Below are 25,608 nucleotides of genomic sequence, written 5' to 3' on the forward strand. Positions count from 1 at the left end.
CAGTCTATTAATTTGCCCACTTTTTTTCCCTTCTCTGCGGTCTGCTAGTGAGAAGGTTTTTTCACACCTTGGAATTGCAAAGGCAGCTCAGATATTATTTAGATAAGATTAAGGCCATTCAAAAGTCTGATCAATCTTTTGCTTCCTTTCATACTAGATCAATATGTTTGGCTATTTCTTAGCAAACCATTTCTTCATGAATTTCTAAGGCCATTTCTTTTTGTTACTTCTTTCATGGAAAGAGCCTTTCTGCCTTTGTAAAGATTCATTTTACCAGGGCTGTGGCTTCCTCTGGTTCTTTTTTCAAAGAACCAAATACCAATTCCATACTTGAGTCTGCTACTTAGACCTCTTTCCTTACCTTTTCTAAGCATTACAAATTGGATGTTGTTTCCAGAGCAAGAGCTGGCTTTGCCAAAGCTATCCTGCATGGATTTTTTGAGGCTGTTCTGGGCCTTCCTCCTTCCAAGTTTCCTCTTGAGCATCTGTACTTTCCCATTAGTAAAGAATACTGCAACAGTGATATTGAAGGACATAGTACAGTTATGTAAAACCTTATCCTAACAGTATATGTCCTTCTGTATACTGTTGCAGTATTTACTCCCTCCCTCCTCCCCTTTCTGCTCTACTCTTTCCTTTTTCTCTTTCTGGATGCACGTGTTCCAGTCCTGAGGTATGTACATCCGTATGTCATCTTTATGCCCTACACCTTGAGTGGTGAGCTTATGCATGACATAGAACATCTATAAAATCCTAAGGCTTTGGTATACTGGCTGGACATTGGGCTGCTCGTGGCAGGGAATCCATTTAGTAAAGAGTACGGCAACAGTGAAGAGAAGAACATCTACTGTTATGGTAAGATTTAACACAACTGCACTTTTCACTTTACTCTAGGATGCTGAAATGGAGTGCAGAATTATGCAAGGGATGGCAAAGTCTCCAAATGTGGGAAATACATAGGGGCTTTCCCTTTGCTGTATTGCTGTTTTAACAGTGAAGCGTTGCACTCACTTGAAATTCAACTTTTTGAGTTTGTCATTGTAGGCTTGACCTTTCAAGGCAGTTAAAATCATGCCTCGATTTGCTAGGACCAGTGGTTATTCTTATTGTTCACTTCTCTTTCAAAACCATAGTTTTTACATCTGTCTGAAAAAAATGCATTAATTACCCTGATTTTCAGGAAGCCAATGCTGGATACAAATGCAGAGAATTATCACTCTTTACGGAATCTTACATGTGTTGGAAAGCTTATCAGGAAGGTAGTGTGCACACATTGTATTCACATTTGATAACCCATACCTTGTCAGATACTTGTCAGTCTAGTTTCAGATCTAAGCACCCCATGTTGTTGACCTTTGTTTGAGTTGTCAGTGACCTCTTAATTGTTCGACATCAATGTAAATATTCCGTCTTGCTACTACTACAGTGTTTGACACTGGTGGGCCACAGTATCTGGATTGAACATCTGAGGAGACACTGCAGATTCTCGAGTGCTGTACTTAAGTGGTTGGCTTGTTACCACTCTAGATGTATCGGTTGTGTCATGGCTAATTTAAATGCTTTAAGCCCCTGCCACTGGAATGTGATGGGCTTCGGGATTCAGATTGCTCCCTTTTTTGTTCACTGTCTGTATGCTGCCACTGAGGGAGGTCATGTTAAGGAGAGGTGTTTCTTACTAGATTTGTGCTGATGCCACTGTGTTATACCTCTTATTCCCCAAAAGGTGTTTTTGATTCTCAGGCTTAGAAGATGGTGTGGCTTAGATCCTTGAGTGGATGTCCACAAATTAATTGAAACCTCACTCCATTGAAGACTTTAAGCCTTTCTCGTGCTTGCCATTATCCATCAGTCACAATTTCCTGTGCCTTCCCCATCAATAACATGGGAATTTTTTTTCTGTGTCCTTTTTTGCCCACTTGACTACCAACGATCAAGCCTCAAGCTCATTTATTCATAAGTAGCAAGGAATCCCTACAACCATGGAGGTGAGAGTCCTCAAAAATGGCCATCATTCAAACAGCCATGAATTTTCTTGTGTTCTTGACAGCATTCTTGCCATGAGGAGTGGTCCAACCCTGGGGGAACAAGCTTTGTATTATCTCCGCAAGGACACATAGTACCTTAATCTTGACAGTATGTGCTCCCATGCACTCTGTAATGAGGACTGTCACCCAGGATATCTCCGGCTTTCTCTGAAGGATTATTGAAGTATGTGTCCTTTTCTGATGAATAGGCACACTTCTCTTCCATGCCAGTTCCTTCAAGGCCCAGAGCCAGTAAAACTCAGGTCATCAATAGCTGAGGCTTTCTCCCTGTACGCGATTGGAGCTGGTTCACATATGGAAGAATTTGATTTTGTTTGCAAAATATATCATCTTGGCTTTATCCTTGATAGCCTTACACTGGAGGATTGGATGTCATTTGTCATCAGGAAGGCTTACTTCCATATGAAGAATATAGCCAGGAAGCAAACACTACATACCTACACTGGACTGGGGGGGGGGCACTGCTTCATGCTCTGATTTTGTCCTTTCTTGATTATTCAAACACCCTTTACCCAATGCTTTTGGTTGGATATCTGACCCACCTGCAGTGAGTGGAAGATTGTGCCACCAGATTGCTGACTGATGCTTCTAGGACTTGTCATATTATTCCTCCACTGTGTGATTTGCTCTGACTGACATTTGCAGTCAGGTGTGGTTTTAATTCTCATCTCCATGCTGTACACAGTATGGATCCTGTTTATAAACAACTGATGTGCCTTTATACCCCTCTGTGACTGTTCAGATCATCAGGTGAGACTGTTGGCTGTTCCAAAGACCTGTATTGAGACTTCTGCAAAGGTCACCTTTTGCTGTCTTGCCTTTCCTTTGGAATCTGTTGATTCAAAAATCATTAGGCCATTTGAGACAGGATCTTCTTTTAGGCTGTCCCTACATTTATCTTTTTTTATGAGAACCTGCTATGACTTTAGGGATGGCATAGCTTTTTTCAGGATTTTAAATTTGTTAAATCAGTTGTTTTAGCAATTTATTTTATTGTTTCATAACTTATTTGCTTTGCTGACCATTCCTTGAACAGTGCAGTTTTATGTATTATTTGTTAGTTATATGCACAGTGCATAGGCTTAGGAATTTTACTACTCTTAAGTAAATATATAATGTGTGTTGATTTTTCAGACAGTTATGCATTTTGCCATTGGTGATTCAGTCTTTTGCTTTTCAGCATTTTGCAGGGAAAAAAAAACTTTTGAGAATTGTTCAGACTATGTAATACTGCTTCAGAGTTTATAGTCTTCTGTCATACTTAATGGAGAGCTAGAAATACAGCCATCTTAGCTTTATAGAGTATTTTACTATTTTGCTCTGCTGTACTAGATGTTCATCATGTTACCCTGCTGCAGTCATCACACTTGAGTTATCCTGTCGTCAGGCGGTCCTGCAGTCGGCTGGAATTCCAAAGTCTTGGTTCGGCGTCGGTTGCTGTCGCTTCCTCCCTGACGTCAGTGCGCCAGGGGTATATATAATGCAACCGACGCCATTTTCTCCAGTCTTTCTTGCCACGCGGTGCCCGAAGCAGAAGCAGTTCGCAAGTGCCGGTCGGCCGACTACTGAGGTTTTCGAATTCGAATTTCAGACCAAAGTCTTCTATAAAGCTAAGTACCCCATTGGGGAAACTTTTCTTGCCTCAGACCGATGTCAGAAAAAGTTAACAATTGTATTTCTTGTGGGAAGCAAATACTTCATAAGGATTTTCATTCTTATTGCATACCTTGCCTAGGCCCAGACCACAACGTCACTGGTTGTCGTTTTTGTGCTAGGTTTAATAAGCATACTATTAAAATACGCTTTGATTTCGCATGACACTACTTCAGTAGGAGATTTAACTACACCATGCCATCGGAGCAACCGACTACCGGCGTGCACAAAAAACGCAAGGATAAGGACAGACAGCCCAGGCCTAAGCCAGATTCCGAGGCCTCGGCTGATCCTGTATCCGGTTCTCCGGTCCTCAGTGAGGCTTCGACGCAGCCCCTGACTACCGCAGATCTGGAACCCGAGACCGCTTCAGAATTTTTAACGGAATGTACCAGCCGACGCAGCCATTTAGTTCAGGCCCTACCGACGACATTGCTGAAAAAGATGGTGCTGCAGAAACGCCATCGGTTTGTGAAGGCGTTTTCAGACCGACGTTCACCATTAAATCGTATTCTAAGACGAAAACTCCTATTAAATCTAAAAAGACTGCAGTTCAGTCCCCTGTTCAAGGCCCCATGCCTAAGAAACAGATGCTCAAAATGGCTGAAGATTTGATCACTTTAATCAGGGGTTCCCAACCCCCTCCTGACAAAAGGCCTAGACAAGAGGAAGATTATGCATCCTCTGAATAAGTGTCCATTTCTTCAGACTGCTCTGAGGACCAAGATTACTCCTCCTCCCCTTATGAAGATTCTGATGCTGAGGATTCCATTCCCTCAGCTTCTCCTCTTGAAGACTACTCCTTTGGGGTAACTTTGCACACTATGAGGGAACATTTTCACTGGGAAGGTCAGGACTACTCTGACTCGAAGAAAAGGCTCAGAGAGTTTCTTTTACTCCCCCAACACAGACCACTTGCCATCCCACCAGTTTTAGACATTGTGGATGATGTTTACTTAGAATCCAGTTTTAACCCTGATTCTCTACCTCCTGCTCGGGCTAAGCCTGACAGATATTATAGAGTGCCTGATTCCCACAAATTTCTTTACAAAATGCCTGTTTCTGACCCAGAGACAATCTCCCAGGGTCCCAAGGGGGCTAAGGCTTCTATGGCTAAAAATCCTGTACCTTCTGAGAGGGATTCCAGAGCACTAGACAGGGGGGGGGGGTTTACACCTCAGCCACTCTAGGTATGAGGGCACTAAATTGCCAATTTCACATGCTTAAGTATCAGCAATTTCTAATCTCTCAGTTAAAGCAAAAAATGACCACTCTCCCTCAACAATCTGAATTGAAAGAAATGCAGGATCTGTTGCATGCCACTGAACAGGTGGGCAAACATACCTTACAATGTGGGTTTGATTCTTTGGAGGTCTCCTGCAGAGCAGCTGTCACTGGGTCTGTTATACGTAGGCATGCTTGGTTAAAGGAACAAACTCTACCTGATCATGTTAAAGCAAAACTTCTAGATGCTCCTTTACAGCAGGATGTTCTTTTTGGAGTTAAAGCAGAAGAAGTCTTAAAGAAAATGGAGGATAAGGCAAAATCTATGCAGACAGTCAAAGATTTCCTACAGGTACAGCCCACTCGCTTCAGCAGAATCTGGCCAACAAAAAATTGGTCCTTTCCAGCTACAGACAGACCACAGAGGGGTAAATACAGATGCCCAAGGGGCAGTGGACAGCCACAAGCCCAGTACAAACCTCGCCAATGGGGCACTACAACACAGAAGGGATGAGAAGACAGGTCCCAATCTACCAGAAGGTAAACTCAATGACTTGCACTTCATCTGGCCAAGCAACACTCTCTTGGCAGCCCCCTTGGGAGGAAAACTCGCACTTTTTTCAGACAACTGAAATATTGTCACAAAGGACAAATGGGTCCTAGACATAATTTCACGAGGATACAGATTCCATTTCCACACCTTGCCAGTGAAAAGAGGAATGCCAAACCTGCCACAAAATCAATGGGCAGAGGCACAAAGACAAATTACAGCTCTCATGGACATGAGAGCCATTCAACTGGTACCTACTCGAGAGCAAGGTCAAGGATTTTACTCAAGACTCTTTCTAGTGCCCAGAAAGGACAGTGCCTGGAGACCAATTCTGGACCTTTCAATTCTAAACACTTACTTACAAGTACCCAAATTCAAGATGCTAACACTACAGCAGCTTCTTCCCATGTTGGGCAAGGAAGCATGGCTAGTAACGTTGGACCTCAAGGAGTCATACCTGCATGTCCCTATCAGACAAAGTTGCAGAAGATACCTCCGTTTCATTGCAGGTTCAACCCATTACCAATTCTCTGCACTGCTCTTTGGCATATCTACTGCGCCCAGAGTCTTCACAAAATGCCTGGCACCAGTAATTGCATACTGCAGACAAAGAGGAATTCAATTATACCCATACCTGGTCGACTGCCTCATCCAAGCAGAAAGCAAGGACATTCTATTACATCATCTGGCTTTTGTGAAACATATACTAAATTGCCTGGGGTACACAGTAAACGAAAAGAAGTCAAAACTAGTACCCTCACAAAATATGACATTCCTGGGTGCCAGCTTGAATACAATGGCCCAGAAGGCTTATCTGATGCCAGACAAACAACTACAACTGACTCAATATTTCAAAACAATGGCAACAAAGGCCCAATTAACTGCAAGAAAAATTCTGCAGGCCTTGGGCTTCATGGCATCTTGCATACTACTAATACCATTTGCAAAGCTGCATATGAGGAAATTACAGTGGTACCTAAAAAGCATATGGTCTCAACACAGCCATAGCTTGGACACAATGATATATCTCATTCCCTGCCTACAAAAGGAGTTTCTATGGTGGTCACAGGCATGTCACCTCAATAAGGGTCAGCCTTTCACCTTGCCCCCAGCCAGGCAAACTATCACAACAGATGCATCAGATTACGCCTGGGGGCTCACATGGCAGGACAGTGCGTTCAAGGCGTATGGACTGCAGATCAAAGGAATCTGCACATCAATCAAAAAGAGATGCTAGCTGTACAGAAAGCTCTGACAGCCTTCAAGGATCTATTACATCCAGGACAACTGACAATAAAGATGGACAACACCACAGTAATGTGGTACATAAACAAACAAGGGGGTACTCACTCCTACCCTCTGTGCAGGCAAGCTATGACCTTATGGAACACAGCTCTGGCTTACCAAGTTCAGTTACAAGCTCAATTCCTGCCAGGACAGAAGAATACATTGGCAGACGACCTCAGCAGAAACATCATGGATCCCTACGAGTGGAAACTAGATCCACAAGTATTTACAATGATAACTCAAAAATGGGGCCTTCCAGACATAGACCTGTTTGCCAGCCCTCAAAACTATCAACTAACAACATTTTGTACAAGGGCAGTTCACCATCAAGCGTGGAAAGTGGACGCACTCTCTTTCATTTGGAAAAACCTGACAGTATATGCCTTCCCTCCATTGCCTCTCCTCACAAAGGTACTTCTGAAAGCCAAAAAGGAGAGACCACGACTGATTCTCATAGCCCCAGACTGGCCACGCCAGCACTGGTACCCGCTATTGAGGAATACGGCCCATGGCCCACCATGGATATTACCACAAATTTCCCATTTACTCACACAACAAAACAATCAGATTCTTCACAGCCAGCTCAAAACCTTAAATCTGGCTGCATGGCAAATCAACTAAGCATCCAGCCAGCTCCTCTTTCCCAAGCAGTTATGGATGTTATTCTGGAAGCTAGGAGGCCAAGCACCAGAAAGGCTTATTCTGACAAATGGAAAAGGTTTTGTGCCTGTAACCAATCTAAAGGCCAAGACACAATTCAGCCTCACATGCCTCACATTCTACAGTATTTAACTGAGATGTTGCACAAAGGACTTTCTTTCTCCTCCATTAAAATCCATGCTTCAGCTATTTCGGCCCACTACAACACGGATCCACCCTTATTTCCGCATCCACTTCTAAGGCAGTTCCTCAGAGGGGCAAAAACATTAGACCGCCCAGGAGAGCACCTACACCAACATGGGACCTCAATTTTGTTCTGGAAAAACTAACGTTACCTTCCTTTGAACCAGCTTTCTCTGCAGATCTTCAGTTCCTATCATGGAAGACTGCCCTGCTGCTAGCAATAACTTCAGCTAGAAGAGTCTCAGAGCTACAGGCACTAATGGCAGTGGAACCTTTCCTCATTTTTCATCAAGACAGAGTTTCTCTACGAACTAATCTTTCCTTTATGCCTAAGGTGGTTTCCAGTGTGGCTTTAAATCAAACCATCCACTTCACCCACCTTTTTCCCAAATCCACAGAACAAAGGTGAGAGACTCCTGCAGTCCTTGGACATTCACAGGCAACTTCGTTACTACTTGGACAAAACTAAGGCTTTCAGAAAATCTGACCAGCTCTTTGTATCCTATGCTACAGCTTCTCAAGGGAAGGCTATATCAAAGCAAACCATTTCCAAATGGATAGATCATTGCATACGTTTTTGCTATACCCATCATGGAAAACCAGTTCCTGCTACCATTAGGCCCCACTCTACCAGGGCAACAGCTACTTCTACAGCCTTTCTCAGGGGGGTTCCAACCAAGGAGATTTTGGAAGCTGCAACTTGGAGTTCAGTACACACCTTTACCAAACACTATCACTTACCACTTTACTCTAAGACCAGGGCGGGCTTCGCCACTGCAGTTCTGCAGGGCCTTCTAGCCTCCTCTAACCCTCTATGATACCTCCACCCATCCTTAGCTTTGGGATTCAACCCAAGTGTGATGACTGCAGGAGGGTAACACGATGAACATAGTACAGTTTTGTACCTACCATAAATGTAGATGTTCGAGTGTACACCCTGCTGCAGTCCAGGTTACCCTCCCTACATCCCCTCTGACCTACTGGCTAAATCTCTTCAATACCTTCCTGATGTATTTGCTTATAGCTGAAGGGATTTTGTGTTTGTTTACTCAATCTGGTACTAATTACTGACCACCTTTTTGGGGGCACCTGACATCTGGGGCAAGAAAAACTGAAGAAAATGGCGTTGGTTGCATTATATATACCCCTGGTGCACTGACGTCAGGGAGGAAGCAACAGCAACCGACGCCGAACCAAGACTTTGGAATTCCAGCCGACTGCGGGACCGCCTGACGACAGGATAACCCAAGTGTGATGACTGCAGCAGGGTGTACACTCGAACATCTACATTTGTGGTAGGTACAAAACTGTACTTTTTGCATGTTTGTTTGTGTCTTTCGGCTTATCCCGGTTAGTGATCACCACAGCGGAACTCCAGTCCGCTAATGATTGGCAGTAGATTTTTACATACTGGCTTGCCAGGCCTAACGCACAATCTTCATCGAAGGAACGCCCATTCACACATGTCGCCACACAGAAGACGCTCTAACTGAGAATCGAACGGGCAAAGTCTAATTTGCAAAAAAGACATTATTTGTGCTTTTGTCATGACATTCAGACAAGCAATATTGTGTAAAATCTTGAAATATCACAACATTTCTGTGTTTAATAATCCAGAGTATTTAATAGGTGCCATTTGCAAAAACACTAAGAATGCCTAAAATTGTGACTCATTTCTCAGACTGTGTAATGATGTAAAACTGCTAACCATGTTGCATTTGTATGGGACAGAGAGCATTTAGACTTTCATTCACATATTCGGTTTTTAAATTGTTATAATTTCCTGGCTGTATTCATTTCTTGAGAGTCATCTCTATTACTTTGTGATTTGAAATGATAAATGTATTGCAGACATGAAATTCTGCAAAATTTCTACTTGCACAGCATGCCAGTGTTGAGTGGAAATATTTAAGAAAAAGTACTTTTTAAAGCTAGGTTGCCATCTGTATCTGCATGTGCTTTTTGTACTTTGAACCTTCTTGAGCTGTTTAACATTAGTTTTGCTGTGGCAGTTCCACAACTTCAAAAAGCACACCGTGTTCCCCAACAATACATGGCAGTAAGTTTTGAAAAATGGCTGAACCTGTTGATGAAAACTTGACCCGGTCTACTTCAAAAGAGCATTATTTTTATTTCAAATGTTAGAATTCTAAGACAGACCCAAATTTGGGAGAAAGTACTGTATAAGCCAGAAAACCGATGCAGCCAAAGCAATTAAAAAAATGAGCACATCATATTTTCTCCACTATTTTGGCACATTTATAAGAGCAGAAAAAAACATTCTGAGTTTGCTAATCAGTTGTGCATCATCACTGTGCAGTTAATCAGCACTTTCCACTTACAGAACTATAAATCACAGGTTTTAGCCTAGTTACTGCTCTGTAATCTTTCTTGTTTTTCTTAATGTTTCCACTTGACTGGATGCAAAGCATGCCACTATCATTTTGCAGTATCGTGTCTGTAATACATTTATCATTTTGAGGCATTTGTTCATGATTCTTTTTTCTTTCAGACGTTTAGTTCTTCTGGTGCATTGGCCATGCTCCATTCACTACACCCCTTCTTACACTTTCAAAGGTACTATGTGGATTAGGGTTAGGTTTCAGTTGTTCCTTGATGCCAAATGAAGGCACTAGGTACTGAAGTGTAAACTAACAGCACTTAACCATCTGCTGCTGAATTTAAGAATCGGTGAGTGGCCACACTCTGTCTTCATTTTAATTAATTTACTTTTTATGGGGCCAGCATCCTTTCAGAAATAATTTCAGTATGTGAGTGATATCTCTGAAGCAGGCATATATGTCCAGTGCTCCTACACTTCCTCATTCCACTTCTGCCATCTCCTTTTGAATATCTTTTTGGTTTTCTACTATACTGCTAATTCAGAGCTCATTCCACGTATCCATAGTCTTTTCTGTGAAGTACTTTATCATACTTAGACTAAAAGCAAGGACTTTATTCTGAGTACTGTACTGTGTAATCCCATCACTGGACCACTGTTGCAGCAGAATTCTTTTTAATGAAATATAACTGTACATGGATATTGTCTTTCTGGACTGACTTCCAGAGCTTTGTTGATGTCTTGTGGTGTTGTTGAACTCCATTCTTTGCTAGGATATTGGTCTGTCATATAACTAAAAAGTGGAGCAGCCCAGAGTAACAAAGGTATTCCTCACATGTTTCACTGTTACAGTAGTGACTCACAGAAGTTTCTGCCACAGAAGGCCAGGCTGCCAGCTCCACTTCTAGAACTTTATTCGCCAGAGAGAGAGATGCCCTCCTACCTGGGCATTATCTTTAGTTCTTTCTTGCTACAGTACACCCAAGGTCAGATGTATTGCTAGTGCATCATTTGTCTGGCCTTGTAGCCTAACTTTGAATTCAGATAAGTACCCCAATGGGCAAAATCTTTTAACTATTCGTGCTATATATTTTTTTGTATCTTACCTTTTTTATTTTTGGGCATCAGGATTAGCTGTCAGGCACTGAAGGAAAAAGCTAATATTTGTTTTGATTGTGGGAAATAAATCCCCTCCATAAAGAATTCCACAGTAGGTGAGTGTTTTATCTAGGGCCTTAGCACAGTATGCATAATTGCCCCCAGTGTGGCAGGTTTAACCAGAGGGCAGTCAGGCAGAGAGCGAAATGCTTCCAAGACTGTTTAACTCAGAAATTCTTATTCATCTGGACTTGGACTGCTATTGCATCAGCCTGCCAAAAAAAATTGCAGTAGTAGTCCTAGTAGCACCCTATAGGACAGGAATATTATGAGGCCAGTGACAGTCCATCAGAATCCAACCCCCCCAACTCAAATGCATTGGAATAAATTATGTTCCTTTATTGCCCCCAAATCTGGCATCTAGTGTATCAAAACATCTGGCCAAACCCCTTCTAGAGGCCAGTACACTTTCAGAGGTAGGCATGTCCTCGCAAGACAAATGTATCTTGATGGTAGGTGCAGAGGCCTCTCTCTGAGCTTCAAGTTTTGATATATACACATCCCCTCCCTCATTGTTAGTTCACAAGAAAGTGTGTGATATATGGATCAAGTCCTTCAGTGAGGTCCCAAAAGTGGCATCCAGCAGCTTATCACATTCTTTGTTTGGTGGGCCCTGTTTTTTCTTCCCCATTTCAGGCTTCCTCAAAGGGAATTTTCAGGACTGTCTTAGGACATTACAGAATTTCTGAGAACCATGCAGCCAACTTATGAAAAACAGTGTCATGGATCCCTTCTTCTTTCATTTTATCTGCTAAACAGGTAAGCCCTCTAGACACAAGTTCCCATTTTCAGGAACAGTCTTAGGAGTATTATCTGGTTAAGTGACTTGCTCAGAGTCACATAACAGACAAATCTGTATGTATGTATTTATTTATTTAACATTTGTTGACCAGGAAAGTCCAACCAGGAGAGAGACTATTTTTAGTGGAGGCCCAGGGAGAAATGCTCCAGACACATGTCTTTGGAATGCAGTGTGAGGAAAATCAAACCATGGACCACAGAAAGTAGTGTGTTAACAGCTCATAGCCTTAATCGTCAGAGATTACTGTATGATCTACAGAAAAGGAAATCTTTTTCTTCTAGGGCTTCTGACAAATCTGATTCATAGACCTGTGCAGACCAATTGTCCTTCTCACCTCTTTTTGAATCTGACACTGAGGACACCTTATCCTCTGCATCTCCTAAAAGAGGATGCCTTACTTGTGAAAACTTCTTGCAGAATGAGCGAGAACATCAGGTGGGAAGCTAAGTAGGTTTCTCAGGCACAGATAATGTACAGAGAACTTATGGGCTTTCCTCAACCCAAGTCTTTAGCCATTATTCCAGTCATGGAAGCCTTTTGCTGTTTGTCCTTGAAACCAGATTCCCAACCCCCTGTTCCTAGGATATCTTGCAGCTTTTACAGAATCAGTGGCACACAAAAGTGCCTTTTAAAAATCTTTTGAATTCCACTAGTAGAACTTCTGAGTTGCTACAAAGAAAACACTTTCTAGTTACAAGGAGACCAGGATTCTAGACAGATTTTGGAAGAAAGCTTACATCTCTGCTTTCCTGGTCTTCAGGACCATTAATTGCAAGGCCTACATGCTGAAATACCAGGAGTTTGTTTTAAACTAGGTGAGTCAGACAGTTAAGGGGATACAAGACAATGACTTGAAAGGGAAGTGATGCATGTATGCAGCCTCTTTGCTCACAAGTATCTAAGCAATCCATTAAATATGGTTCTAGTACTCTGGATGCATCTTACAAGGCAGCCTCTATGGAGTCAGTAGACTGACTACAGAGTCGTTGCCAAAGCATGTAAAAACAGAGCACCTTAATGCCTCATTGGATAATGTTCTTGGATTGGATCCCCTGTAGAGAAGGTGTTTGAGTGGAGGAACTATCTGTCAAGTATCTTTTTCATTCCTCATATGAAACTACTCCAGAAAAAAATTGGCCAACCTACCCATGATAAGACAGGGGGAATCAACCAAAGGGTAAGAAAGGCTGTTATAAGAAGAAATGGCAAATATACCGTAAAAGAGAAGCCTAGAAGTCATCAGAACCAAGACCATGAGTGAGAACAGCTGTCACTCATCCAGGCTCAAATCATTACCTCCCCCTTTCCTCGGGGACCAAGCTTGGTGTCCTCCTACAGGAACAGAGTACCAAGAGGAGAAGGCACAGGTTGCTAATTCATACTTCTCCCAGGTCCAAGAAAAGAAGGAACATAGGGCCCATCTTGGATTTGTAAAGGAGTAAACACTTTTCTGAAAGTCACAATATTCAATATGTAGATGTAACATTGCAATTTCTTCTTTCTGTTCTTTTCTCACAAGGTAACATGGTCATTGCGAACCTAAAGGATGCCTGACTTTGCATGACATAATTCCCAGCTCCATTAATTGCATACTGCAGAACAAGAGGCATTTACATGTATCCATACCCAAATGACTGCAATCTCCTTAAAGGAGATACAGAAGGCTGAGCAGTTTACATTGACTGACTTACAGTCCCTGCTTTTCCCATTAAATCTTCTAAAATTCTATGTAATACATATCATATTACTCCTGTTTCTTGGGGGATGGTCTTGTTCAACACAGAGAAAAAAAGGCCTTTCTTCGCCACTCACAGGGCACTTTATGTAAAAATAATCTTTCTTTTTTTTCCGTAATGGATATTTAAAAATGGACCTAGTATCTTATGACTGCTGATAATTCATTTTTTACAGTTATTAATTTGGTTATACTATTGTATTTGCTTACTGTTTTGTAAAAGTCCCTCGGAAATAAGCACTTTAATAAACTTGAATGTGAACTTACTTCCAAACAGTAGCACAGCAGAGTAATATCAATTCAAGGGAATTACTGAGAGTTCTAGTATACATGATTTCTTCCATATTATTGGTACCTTTAACAAAGTTATGCACAAAGAAGCTACTGCGATACTTAAGAAACAGATGGTGCTGATGTGCCCAGTTAATATAATGCCCTACCTCACTCCTACCATGCATAAAAAAGGGCTTTCAGGGCAGATTTGTCAGGTATACCCCAGTCTAGACTTACACTTAAGGATAGGCCTGGACACCTTAACAGCTCAGGAAATTTGGCACTAAAATACCAAGACTGGGGATTCTTGGAGCATATACCTTCTCTATAACTTTGGCAAGTCTCTCTCTTTACCTTTCCACCAGCACGTTTAGTTCCCAGGGCATTGCAAAAGATGAAGATAAGCAAAAACGATGCTCATGGCAGCTGATTATCTCTGGTAGCATTGGCTGTCCCTTCTGCTGAGTTTAGTAAGGACAGAACTGGTCCTGTTTTCTCAGCCTGTGAACCTCTTGACACAGAATAAGGGATCTCTTATACATGCCAGCCTAAGGAATCTAAGGCTAACAGTTTGGATAAATGTACTCTAATGTCACAACAGTTTCATTCTGTGCTAAGTAGCTGTTTAGATTCAAATTTTTTCACATTTCTCAAACAGTTCTTTTTTCTAGGCAACACTTTTGGCTTAAAGCCATTAGTTGATGTTTTGCCTGTTGAAATGAGCAAATCTCAACTTCACTAATACCACATAAGTTTTCACTTTTAAGAAGGCTCTAAAATCCGGGGTCAAGACATTTTTTGAAGGTTGCACAGTGCTTATAGAAGGAGATGTTCAACTTTTGTCTTCCAGAGGTACACACATTTGTAAGCTTACCTAGAGATGTTATGGAGCTCAGAATTACCAACAAATCAATTCAAAAGGCAAAGATTTATGTATTAGCAAACTGCTTCCAGTGGACGAGGGTTTAGTCCCTCAGCCTTCATTGCCTAACTGTGTGTGACTCTTAGCAAGTCACTTAACCTGACATCACTCCTGGACTGAGTGTGAAAAAGGTGTATGGAGATCAGTGCTCTATCCTGATTAAGAAGTACAAATAAAAGTAAAATAAATAAATTTGCTATTTACAAGAAACCTCCTGATCACTGTGGACCTAAAAGATCAATGTCTGTGCATTCCTGTTTACTAGGACTGCAGGCATTTTCTGAGATTTAAAGTGGATAACAGACATTTTCAGTTCATTTCCCTCCCTTTCAGCATGCCTGTAGCACCATAGGCATTCACCAAGTGCCTTTCTTTGCTTTCCACATTTCTGAAGTTGCAGGATGTCCATTTTTTTTTCATTTGTGTCACTGATGTCTGTTCATCTGACTAGTTGGCCCCTTTTGTTCCCTATCAGTAAGATGAGGGTCATCTAAAGAGGACATCATGTAGACAGCCATTAGAGGTGATTTGAGGTTTTCTGGTTATTGACTTAACCCTTGTGTTGATTTCATATCGGATATTCCATTCATGCAGCCCTTCCCCACATCCGGAAGCAAGAGTAGTGGGTGCCACAGGCTCCCAACAGGGAAATCACTCCAATATTATGCATCTGCAAGTGCGTGTGACCCTCTTCACCCCCTGGAAGCGGTGTCCTCATTCTCCTCCCTGCCTTGTTCCTCCAGTGCAGGAACCACTAATCAAACTCTGGTCATATAGACTGTAGTTAGGGTTGTCTTCGGGTGTGCCATGGAGTCTGGCTCAGATGGCCAAGTTTATTCTTTTGTAGATGTCTGCTTCATCCAAGTTTCTTCAGTGAAGGAAATTGGCAGATCTGTGTTTTTGACCATAGACTACATAGACTACCTGATCGTTCTGGGCTTCCTTAAGTCTAGCATTTTCCTTGGAAAGGCTAGAAGTTTTTCTGGGAGCCTTCAGCACTGAGAGCAGTGACCTTTTCCTCCACAAGGATGGGGCTAAACACTTAAAGCCTCTGTTTTCTGATTTAACTCTGAAGGGTCATATCACAACCAGGGAATGTGTTCAGAGCTATAGGCTTTATATCAGCATTAATTTTAATGGTGCTTTTGGAATTGCAAGATATGAAAAAAATGCAGTGGTACTTAAGGACCATCTGGCAGCCACAGCACTGCCAACCCATTTCTCCAAGTGATATCACTTGTTTCATCCATTAAGCAAGAGTTCTTCTGATGAGCTGTGTAAGTGGAGCTTAACCCAGGCAGACTGATGGGTCTGTACCAGGATTAGCAGACTCTGGCTGCAACTGCATGTGGCCTCATTTGGGGAGCACATTTGGTGCAGTTAAAAGAGGGCAGAAACTGAAGTTGGACCATGTTAACAAGCATATAAATATAAAGTCAGTAATGGCATTTCTTTTAGCAGTGAAAGCTTGCAGGTCAGAACTGATTTCATGGAGTCTAAGGATTATCATGGACAAATGCCTTTGTTACGTGGTACATAAACTACATTCATAATAATGGATATAGTCTGAATAGAAACCGTTAAATTCATTTGTAACAGGTGGATTGATTGACCTGTAGTGTAAGCTTACATTGGATTCATTGTTACTTGTCGAAGGATGTTTCTTCGATGGACAATTCCACAAACATGATTCTTTAAGGAACACTTTCTGCGAACACAATGTTTATTTTTTTGCATGGGTACCAATCCTATTATACTCTCTGTATAGCAGGAGATCTGTCATACCCCCCCATAACTTATATGTACCAACTCCACAGTGTAACAACAGTGGAGAAAGTTGAACTCCTCCCATTCATTGAAAGTGGCTTTCAACAATTCATTGTTTGTGCTGCCTTCCATCACTGCATAATCAATCAGCCAACATTCATGGTTCCCTTGCATTGAAACTGGTTAATTACTGGTGTAAAGACACTGGTTGTGTGGTAAGGTGAGTGAAACCCACAGATAACTATTAGCATAGTAGGGTGGAGGTTCATCCTGCAGAAGAAGATAACCTGTTTTATTTTAAGCTTGGTATTCCAGGCATTCTGCATAATGGATTAATGTATTATGTCCACTAGGGTGCTAAGGAATATTGGTAGTGTGCATTAGCAATCCTTAAAACATTTTGATGTTTTTTATGTAACCTATATAGATGTGAGTACCAAGCAAATGACTACACGTTGGATGTGATATGTTGGAAGCATTAGATAACTATCTAATTAGTTTCAGATTAAGAAAACAGTAATGTACAATTTAAAAACACGTATAGCTAAAGCATGTAAAGGAGGAGTGCTGATAGGTAACTGAAGGGTACATTTTGTTTGGACTGGAGGGGAGTGAGTGAGTGAAAGAAATCTTGTTGCTGATGTGCTGCTGATTGGGGAAAGGGGGGTTTCTTGGCACATGAATGAGGGCATACAGAGCAATCATGCGAGCCACAAAGACGCCTACTCTGACAGACATGAGGTGATGATAGTTGAATTTCATCACTAAGAATAACGTAATCCTCATTTCTGTAGGTCTTAAAGAATCTGCTGAAGAAATGGTTAAAAGAAAATTAGAAGGGAAGGATGAGTTGACAGTGTGGGAGCGATATCTTCAGAAGAAAAAAGAGAATAGAAAGGAAAAAAAGAACAGAAAATCTGTCAAGGTATTACTTATTCCATTTTTTGACAGACATGCTTTATACTTTTCATTTCTGCTGTTTTGTATTTTTTATTTAATTCTCTGAAGCAAATCAGACTCTCTGATCAGCATCCTTTCTTTAACATGGCCTAAGAGCAGACCAGGCATTCCATGAATTGTTCACTTTAACACAGAATGTGTGAGACTATCGATGCTACACTGTAGTACCTCAGCGTTTCTTGCTGTGGTCAGGGAATGGATTTCCTTTAACAAATGTGCTCTTGACAGTACGTGTTATTTCTGTAAATACCATTGCGAGGCAAAGCTCAGTATTTGTGTTGCAAGGCTGTGATTTGTTATTTTATACAAGTTATATTAGTGTCATACTTCTAAAGGCTTAAGTCTGTTCCAGTGTATGTATTTACTTATTTTGTGTATATATTTACTTACGTATGTAATCTTTGTTGACCAGGTACATGAACGGCCTCACTATGTATACAAAATGCAGTCAAATGAGTATACATGATAGAAGCAAATATTACAGCAGGAAGTGGTTTCACCAACTTAACAGTAGTGTTTGGTTAAGAATGATAACATTTCACTATAAAAAAAGGAGATAATTGTATCCACTGCATGTACAGTTAACATGTGTTTTACATAGCTGAGTTACCAGGTCTTATAAATCTTGTTTAGAAGACCACAGAGAAAAGGAAGAAAGGTTCACACTCTCCTCCCCCCATTTGTACAGCCTACAGTGGTTTCTATTACTGACCCTCCCTGAAAGTCTATCTTTTTCCTTTTTTGGGCACCAGAAGATGACTTGTGGCCTGTCACACTTCAGGAGTACAAAAGAGAAGGGAAAGTGCCTGTGCTGGATGGTGCCCAGCTGTGTATTTTCTTCCTCCGAAACAGCATGCCAGTAATCTGCAGATATGTGACCTCATTGATGTTCTTTTGTTGATGACCTTGCACATCACTTCATTTAATTCCATTCTGCCAGCCAACATAAACATTATCATCAAACTTGTTTAATTAAAGAAGAATAAACATTTTATTTGTCCACCCAAAATTCTGGCTTTGATCATTGTGCTCTGCAGCATTTGAGATGCCCCAGAGTTTTTCAATTTTTGTTCATAGGTCATCTGTTTTAATAAGAGAGGTTGGCTTCTGTCTGAATTATTTATTTATTTGTTTGTTTTTGTTAATGTTTTTACTGATCTGCAAAGATTTTGGTTAAAGTAGAAGACTTTAACGGTTTTAATTAAGATCCCTATATAAGCTGATTAGCCAAGTGGTTTGTGATAGCATAAAGTAATTTGATATGTAATTTAGTAGTAGAACCACAGAATAGCGCTGTAGGGAAGTTTGATTTGCCTGTCAGAATTGTTTAGAAGAGGCCTATGTAGGGTGCATTTTGTATCATGTCAAATTTCTTCTGGTACATAAATGAATATTTCACAGTGATGTGGAACTTTAATCAGCTCACTGTATAAGTTCATATTAGGCTAGCTGTCCCCTTTTGGATTATTTTAAATTTAGTCAATCTCCCAAAGGTGAGACTCAAACCCTGGTATGTTGTGTTCATAAGGTAAACACCTTAACCATTATGCCAGCCATCCTGTTGGATTTCTGACTTAATTCAGTCATTAATAAGTACTGTGGAGAAGATATTTAATATAAAACATTTTAATCCATATTGTATCTCCTCCCTTTTTTTTGTTTACTTCATCATTTCAGAAGTGGCAAAGTAGCACAGAGGGTTGAGGCTGTGAACTGCTAATAGACAGTGCTGTAGCAATGAGTTAGATTCTCTGTCTTCCCATGCATAACAAATGACTGTGACCAAGTCACTTAAACATGCCAGTGCTTCAGAGTCGTTATTAAAAAGAATCACTTATGGCTGTGTGGCATACAGGAGTAGAGCTCTGTTTGTGACGTTAATGAACAGATTTCAAGCATACATCTCAACTGTACAGATTTTCGCACAATGTCAAGATTTTTGCCTCATATTTTTGGTCCAATTTTCATAAAATTGTGGTTTTCTAGCAAATCATGGAAGAATTAAGTCAGAAAATAATGACAGACGTTTGAGTTTCAGACTTCATACCCTTCAGAAAATTCATGCTAATGCAAAACTTGTTATTCTATCTACTTTCTGAGTTTGTAAGAGCAATATTTAAAATTGTCTCTATTTTTGGGCCTTTGTCACCCCTTTATTTATGGCTTTGTCCAGATTTCCTGCTCTAAGACCTTGAGAGGAATGATTTCAAGTAGCATCCCCCGGCATTGGAGGAGATGACTGTGGTGGGATTGGGGTGAAGGAGATGTGCTAACTCATCTCTTTTAGAGGTGGGGGGTGGGACATAAATTGAAGAATGAGTACCCCTTGTGAATTCCTTAGTGGAGATAAGAGAACATATATGGTATGTGAATTTACTCCAGGGGGGGTAGAGTCTGCAGGCTTTACATCCCTTGCAGAAGTGAATCACAACCTGCACTGGATCCATTGCATAATAACACTAAAAGAAAGTTATTTGGGTGTATTTTAGAAGTTAATGGCTTAACCACAAAGTCCCTGATTCCACAGTAGATGTCTGCACCACCCCTAGGCCATTTGATTCCTGCCTTAAAGGGAATGAATGGGCTGTAGAGATGCGACTGTGGGGGGGGGGGGGAGATGACTGGGTCATTAGGACAGGTGGGGGTGGAAACTGGGTTTACTTAGTCAAAAAAAGAAAAAAAACAACTAAATATACTGATGATAAATTATTGAGTTTAATTATGGATTTTTTTTCAGACTTGCAATATAATTTTCAGCTAAGTTTGCACAACAGTCATTTTTGCTTTCTGCATATACTTTGCATTTTTGTAACATCTACCGGTACTTACGTATTGTCGCAACCAGATGTTTGCGGTTGCGAAATCCGGAAAAATACAAGAAGCAGCTTCCAAAGCTGCCATCATTCTTCCCATTTGTTGCCTTTCACGTTGACTGCCTAAATCAACCAAGGATGACCACTATTCAGATGGCAGGAACATAATGCAACATAGCAGAAATAATACAGAAATGGAAAAGAAGCACGCAGTTGGAAAGTAACAACACACACATTCTCTGCTGTGTTTGAAGGCGATGAAGTCTGAAAAGAAATGCATGCCCTTATTTACTGACAGTAACCCTTTTCGGGCGACTCTGAAACCACAGATTTTGTGAGGAGTACGTTAAAAATACGAGGCAGAAATATAGACAATGAAGAGGTTTCCCTGTGGCCAAGTGCATGAAAGGTTCTGGGACAGAGACATCTTAAAAAAGAAAAGACATTAGATGTGGAGTGTAGGAAACAATAGTAACTCATTGTAAAGGCATTCATCCCTTCTGCTCTGCATTTTTGTAGTAATAAATCTTGTTTGGGAAATGTAACCCACACAATATAGGGACACAACTTAAAACTTCCTGTTACACCCTTTTTAGAAACTGGAGCCCAAAACCACTACTTCCACATTCCATTTGTCAGCCATGACAATTAAAGAGTGTCTGTAATGCACGCAAATTAGGAAGTGGATTTTGTACTTTTTTTTTTCTGTACCTGAAGGTAATGCAAACTTTTTTCTCAGCAATAAGGACTTTTAAAAACATATTACAGTGTTTCATGCCGTCGTACCCCTTGAAGTATGGGAATTTAGCTACCGCAAACATCTGGTTGCGATAATACTTAAGTACCCATCTACCTTGCTTCCACCTTGTTTCCTCCATACTCAAGAATTCTAAACTCCTTTGTGCCATCAGCATGGAGCTGTTTATTCCCAAGCTAACTGCCTGGGACTGTAGTGGAAAGTGGCTCATGTATACAAGGTCACAGAAGTTAGTATGAAGCCTTTTCTGAGTAGCTATGAATGGAATTGCAACCTGACCTTCTGTTTCATTAAAAAAGCTAGATAGTACACAATAATAAGATGTACACACACATGTAAGTACTGTGCTGACATGTGGTCCTCAGTCTTCTGTCACCCAGAACCCTTACACACACATCCATATGCTGTGTCAGGCTATGGGATTCCAGTATGAAAGGCATCAGTCAAGTGTACACATTCTCCTTTTGGGGAAGATCCAAGTCATGACAGAGTAGACACTGCTGGTTGTAACACTAGGTGATTATTATGACTACAGTATTAGTGGAAAACTGAGGCAAAAATGCCTTGTAATGCAATTGGCACTGAAACTGCTTGTGATTTTTATTTCAGTGACCATATGACAAAAAATGCCCAGTAGTCAGCCTGGAAAATAAAATTGAACAAATTGATTAAGCATAGTTGGGAGAGTAGTGAATAAAGGATGAAATGTATTGTCTAGTATTAACTGCTACTGTAATAAATACTTAATTATTTTTGTTGAAATTCATTTTTTGATAGAATTTTCATCACACGTTACAGAAATGCCCTCCTTTTCCATACTTCATCCTGATCCTTGCTTCTGTGCAACTTGTTTGTGTTTCTTATCTTTCCTGACTTTTTATTTCTGTTTATCTCCTATTTAATATTGTTATTCAGAGTATTAGCCTCAGAAACAGGCTGTCTTTCTGTTGCACTAAGAAACAAGATATTTGTGAACCTGATAACCAAGATTCAGAACTAGTTGAGCAATTGCTAAAGGCGTGTCTTCTTCTCCAATAGTGCAGGACACCTGAATAGTTTATACCTAGCAGCTTGTATTGCCTTGCATTTGTACATATTTATTTGGCAGAGGCTGAGGAAGATAGTGTGAATGAAATATTGGCATTATAATTATTATGTTGTCTTCAACAAATATAGAAAACAGTCTTACTTGGTTGATTTATCACAGGTTGTTTTCACCACTAGAGTAGTCCATAACACACCCGAAAACACACACAAATTGCATTTCATGGTGGCTGGCAAAAACAGCATTGTCCAGAAGGATAATTTCTGACATTTGGTGTAAACAGGAGTGGTTTCAGTTCAAAGTAGGTCACAGAAGACTGCAAGTACTTTAGTTGGACATGGAAAACTAGTGACCGGCAGACTTTTAAGTTTGTGGCTAGTCTGTGAGGATTGTTCCTACTTGCAGTGGAACTCCTATCCTATTTTTGCCTGAAGTAACTCTTAGAATGACTTTTTTGGATGAATTTTGTGGGACTTTTTTGTACAAATAGTGACAGTTTTTTGGATTTTTTTCTTCTGCATTGCCAGATTTTACTTTATTAGTCAATTTTAGCATGTCAGCTATTTCAGCAATTTTGTCTTATCTGCCAGGCTGATTTCCTGTCACAGGTAGCAGAGGAAATGAATGATGGACTTTGAGTACCTAAGGAAAAAAGTAGGTAGAAAAAAATTAAGATTATTGAAAAAGAAGTCAATCTTTTTAGTCAGAGATAAGTATTTGACTTAAAGAAGCAGTTTATCATTTAAAACAGGTTATAGAAAGTATGTATCCATCTTCCATTATTAGCACTGCATTGTCAGACTTATTTGAAAAAACTGATGGAGCTGAACAGATATTTTTGTGATGACAGTATTTCATCCAGCAAAATCAAAATTTAGTTATAGGCTGTTGAAATACTCGTATGAAACAGGTGAGTTAGATTTAGAAGCCAAATGTTGCAGAAATAATATCTCAAAGAATGGCTTGTCTGAGAAATTTGATTATATAAGTAAGTGAAACTGTTTATTATATCTGTTTTCACTTAATTAACAAAAAAGCAGCGATGCTGTGATAGTTGAAACACTTTGAACATTTCTTGTCAATACCTTCTCAAACCTTCTTAGGCTTAATGTATGCTATTTTCTTGGAGCAGCCCGAAATAAGTTCTTTCAAGACTTTTTATTAAAATGTAAACTAGTTTACAGAAAACGTTCTCCCTTTTGGCAGTTCTCAACAAAAAAAAAAAAGAATTTAGTGTGAAATGATTTCCCTGCAAAATTAAGCTTCACTTGAATTTATTCAAATATTAGCCTGGCAGCCTTAGAGAATCTCGAGTTGTCTCTGACAGACTGTTTGCTTTTTTGCTATATTAAATTTATTGTTACAAATTTGAATATTTGACTATTTCATTAGCTGATTGAATTTTAAACTCCTAGGCTTTCTTTGAGCACAGTGTATGCACTGTACAGTTATTTAAATTCTCCTGAGATTTAATTGTTTTTATTTAAATTTTGAGTATTTCTACCAAGCAGTCGTATTGCATTGCCTTCTCAACTGCATATAAAGTAGTTTCTTTGTCTTTGCCTCTTGATTCCTTATCTAAGCACAACTCATCCCTTCACTGTATTTAAATATAACTTGGACCAGTGGATAGGAAATCACAAATTTACCCCTGGTTTGGCACTTGTGTCATTAATGGACAAGGGGTATCCTGTAAATATTTGATGTGTGTAAACTTTTATCATAATTCATAAAATTCATTGGGGTTTTGATATGTCAGCAATATTTTGGTAAATTTGCAGGCAGCTTGGCTAGGCTTAAAGTGGCTCTTTGGCCGGTAGCCTAGTAACCACCTACGAATCTATCTAAATGGTCATTTAAACTTTTGTATAGTGCATAGGGAAGTCTAACCATTATCTTTTTTTTAATTACAGTTTAATTCTGTTTCTAAACATTGGCTTTCTAAAGTCTTATTTACCCTTATTTACTTACTGCTACTATGCTTTAGTACTTTTGTTTTTTCATGCTGAGCTGCTTTGGCCTTTATTTGTATTTTGATTTTTTGATGAATGCCTGTAGCATTTTTATTTTCTTTTAATTTCTATGAGTTGTGCACATGTGCCGGTTGTCTGTAGAGTACTGTATTATATTGCAAACTGACTTTTGGCAAAAATAGCATTTTTACTTCCGTGCATTACTGTCACCACAATTTGCTGCTCTATAACTACATCTAGCTTATGCACACAGAAGCAATAGTTTACTGTGTTCACATGCATTGCATTGCTTTCAGTTTATTTTTACTTATATATTGGATATTGCTTAGACTGTCTGTGGTGCTCAAGTCATAAAACACTTAAAATTAATAAATGATAGCAGGCACTTTCAAACAGTGGATTAGGTAACAGTGTGCATACAGTGACAGGTGTTAAAACTCTGACTTGTCATCAATGGTGCAGTTTGTTTATTAATGTAACCAAGCATATCTTAAAGCTGCATAGTGCTCCGTTAACTCTCAATGCACACTGTTAGGGGTACATAATTCAATTGCTTAATAGTTTCCTGATAACCTTACGTTACAAGTTGTTTTCTCCAAGTTGAAGCCTTTTGTTCTAACATTGTTAATGGACTTTGTTCTTGGTTTATCGTTCTGTGCTTTCAAAGTTATCTTAGATGTTTTTTTAGGATCCTTTGTGACTGGTACAAATGATAAATTCCAGTTGATAATTTAACTCAAAACCATACCTCTCAATTTCTTTGCTCACTAATTCTGGACATAGTCAATAATAATAATGGGGAAGGGACAGGGACAAAGGTCCCATAATAATGGGGAAGGGACAGGGACAAAGATCCTAAATCAGGACGATTTTTTATTTATTAATTCACGTAGAGAGCTAACAGAACAACTTGTTTTTCATCATCTTGCACTTTTCTGAACAATAAAAACTATGAAAGACTGGCGTTATTAACTAACTGTACATCTCAGTAATTTATCAGAAAATTAAACATATGAGGCAATCTTGTAGGACATTTGTGAAATATGCCTCAAGCCTTCCTAGATTTAGAACAAAAATAATGCTCATAACTGTAAAGCCATAAAAACAGAGAAAAAAATTAGAAAAATCTTTTTATTCATAGAATAACAAAAAATAGCTTAGAAGTACTTTTTTCCTTCTGAGGATCATGGCTCATTCAGACTGTTATTTTTTTTTTTCTTTTCAATTTTATTTATTGCTACCAAATAGCTCATTTTGTTTACCTGACACATTAACCGTGTTAGGCTGACAACCTGTAATATTTTCCAAGTTCATTAACTAACTTGTTTGCAACTGCGGTGGTGGTGCTGCGGTAGCGTTGTCACCTCACAGCAAGACGTTGTCCCGTTCGATTCTCAGCTAGAGCGTCTTCTGTGTGGAGACATGCATGCGTGAATGGGCGTACCTTCATTGAAGGTTGT

At 40.0% G+C, this 25,608-nt stretch overlaps 1 protein-coding gene across 1 annotated transcript in view; it reads left to right on the plus strand.

The window, feature by feature from the left end:
- The window catches only part of ESF1 (ESF1 nucleolar pre-rRNA processing protein homolog), a 1,041,566-nt gene that overhangs the window by 648,296 nt on the left and 367,662 nt on the right, over nucleotides 1–25,608 (plus strand). The window contains exon 10 of the mRNA XM_044056192.1: nucleotides 17,395–17,525. Within this exon, the coding sequence (XP_043912127.1) occupies nucleotides 17,395–17,525 (131 nt within the window). The remainder of the gene's footprint in view (nucleotides 1–17,394; nucleotides 17,526–25,608) is intronic.

The sequence above is a fragment of the Protopterus annectens genome, chromosome 1.part2, assembly GCF_019279795.1.
Source record: "Protopterus annectens isolate FY-2018-M chromosome 1.part2, PAN1.0, whole genome shotgun sequence".
NCBI classification, from domain to species: Eukaryota; Metazoa; Chordata; order Ceratodontiformes; family Protopteridae; genus Protopterus; species Protopterus annectens.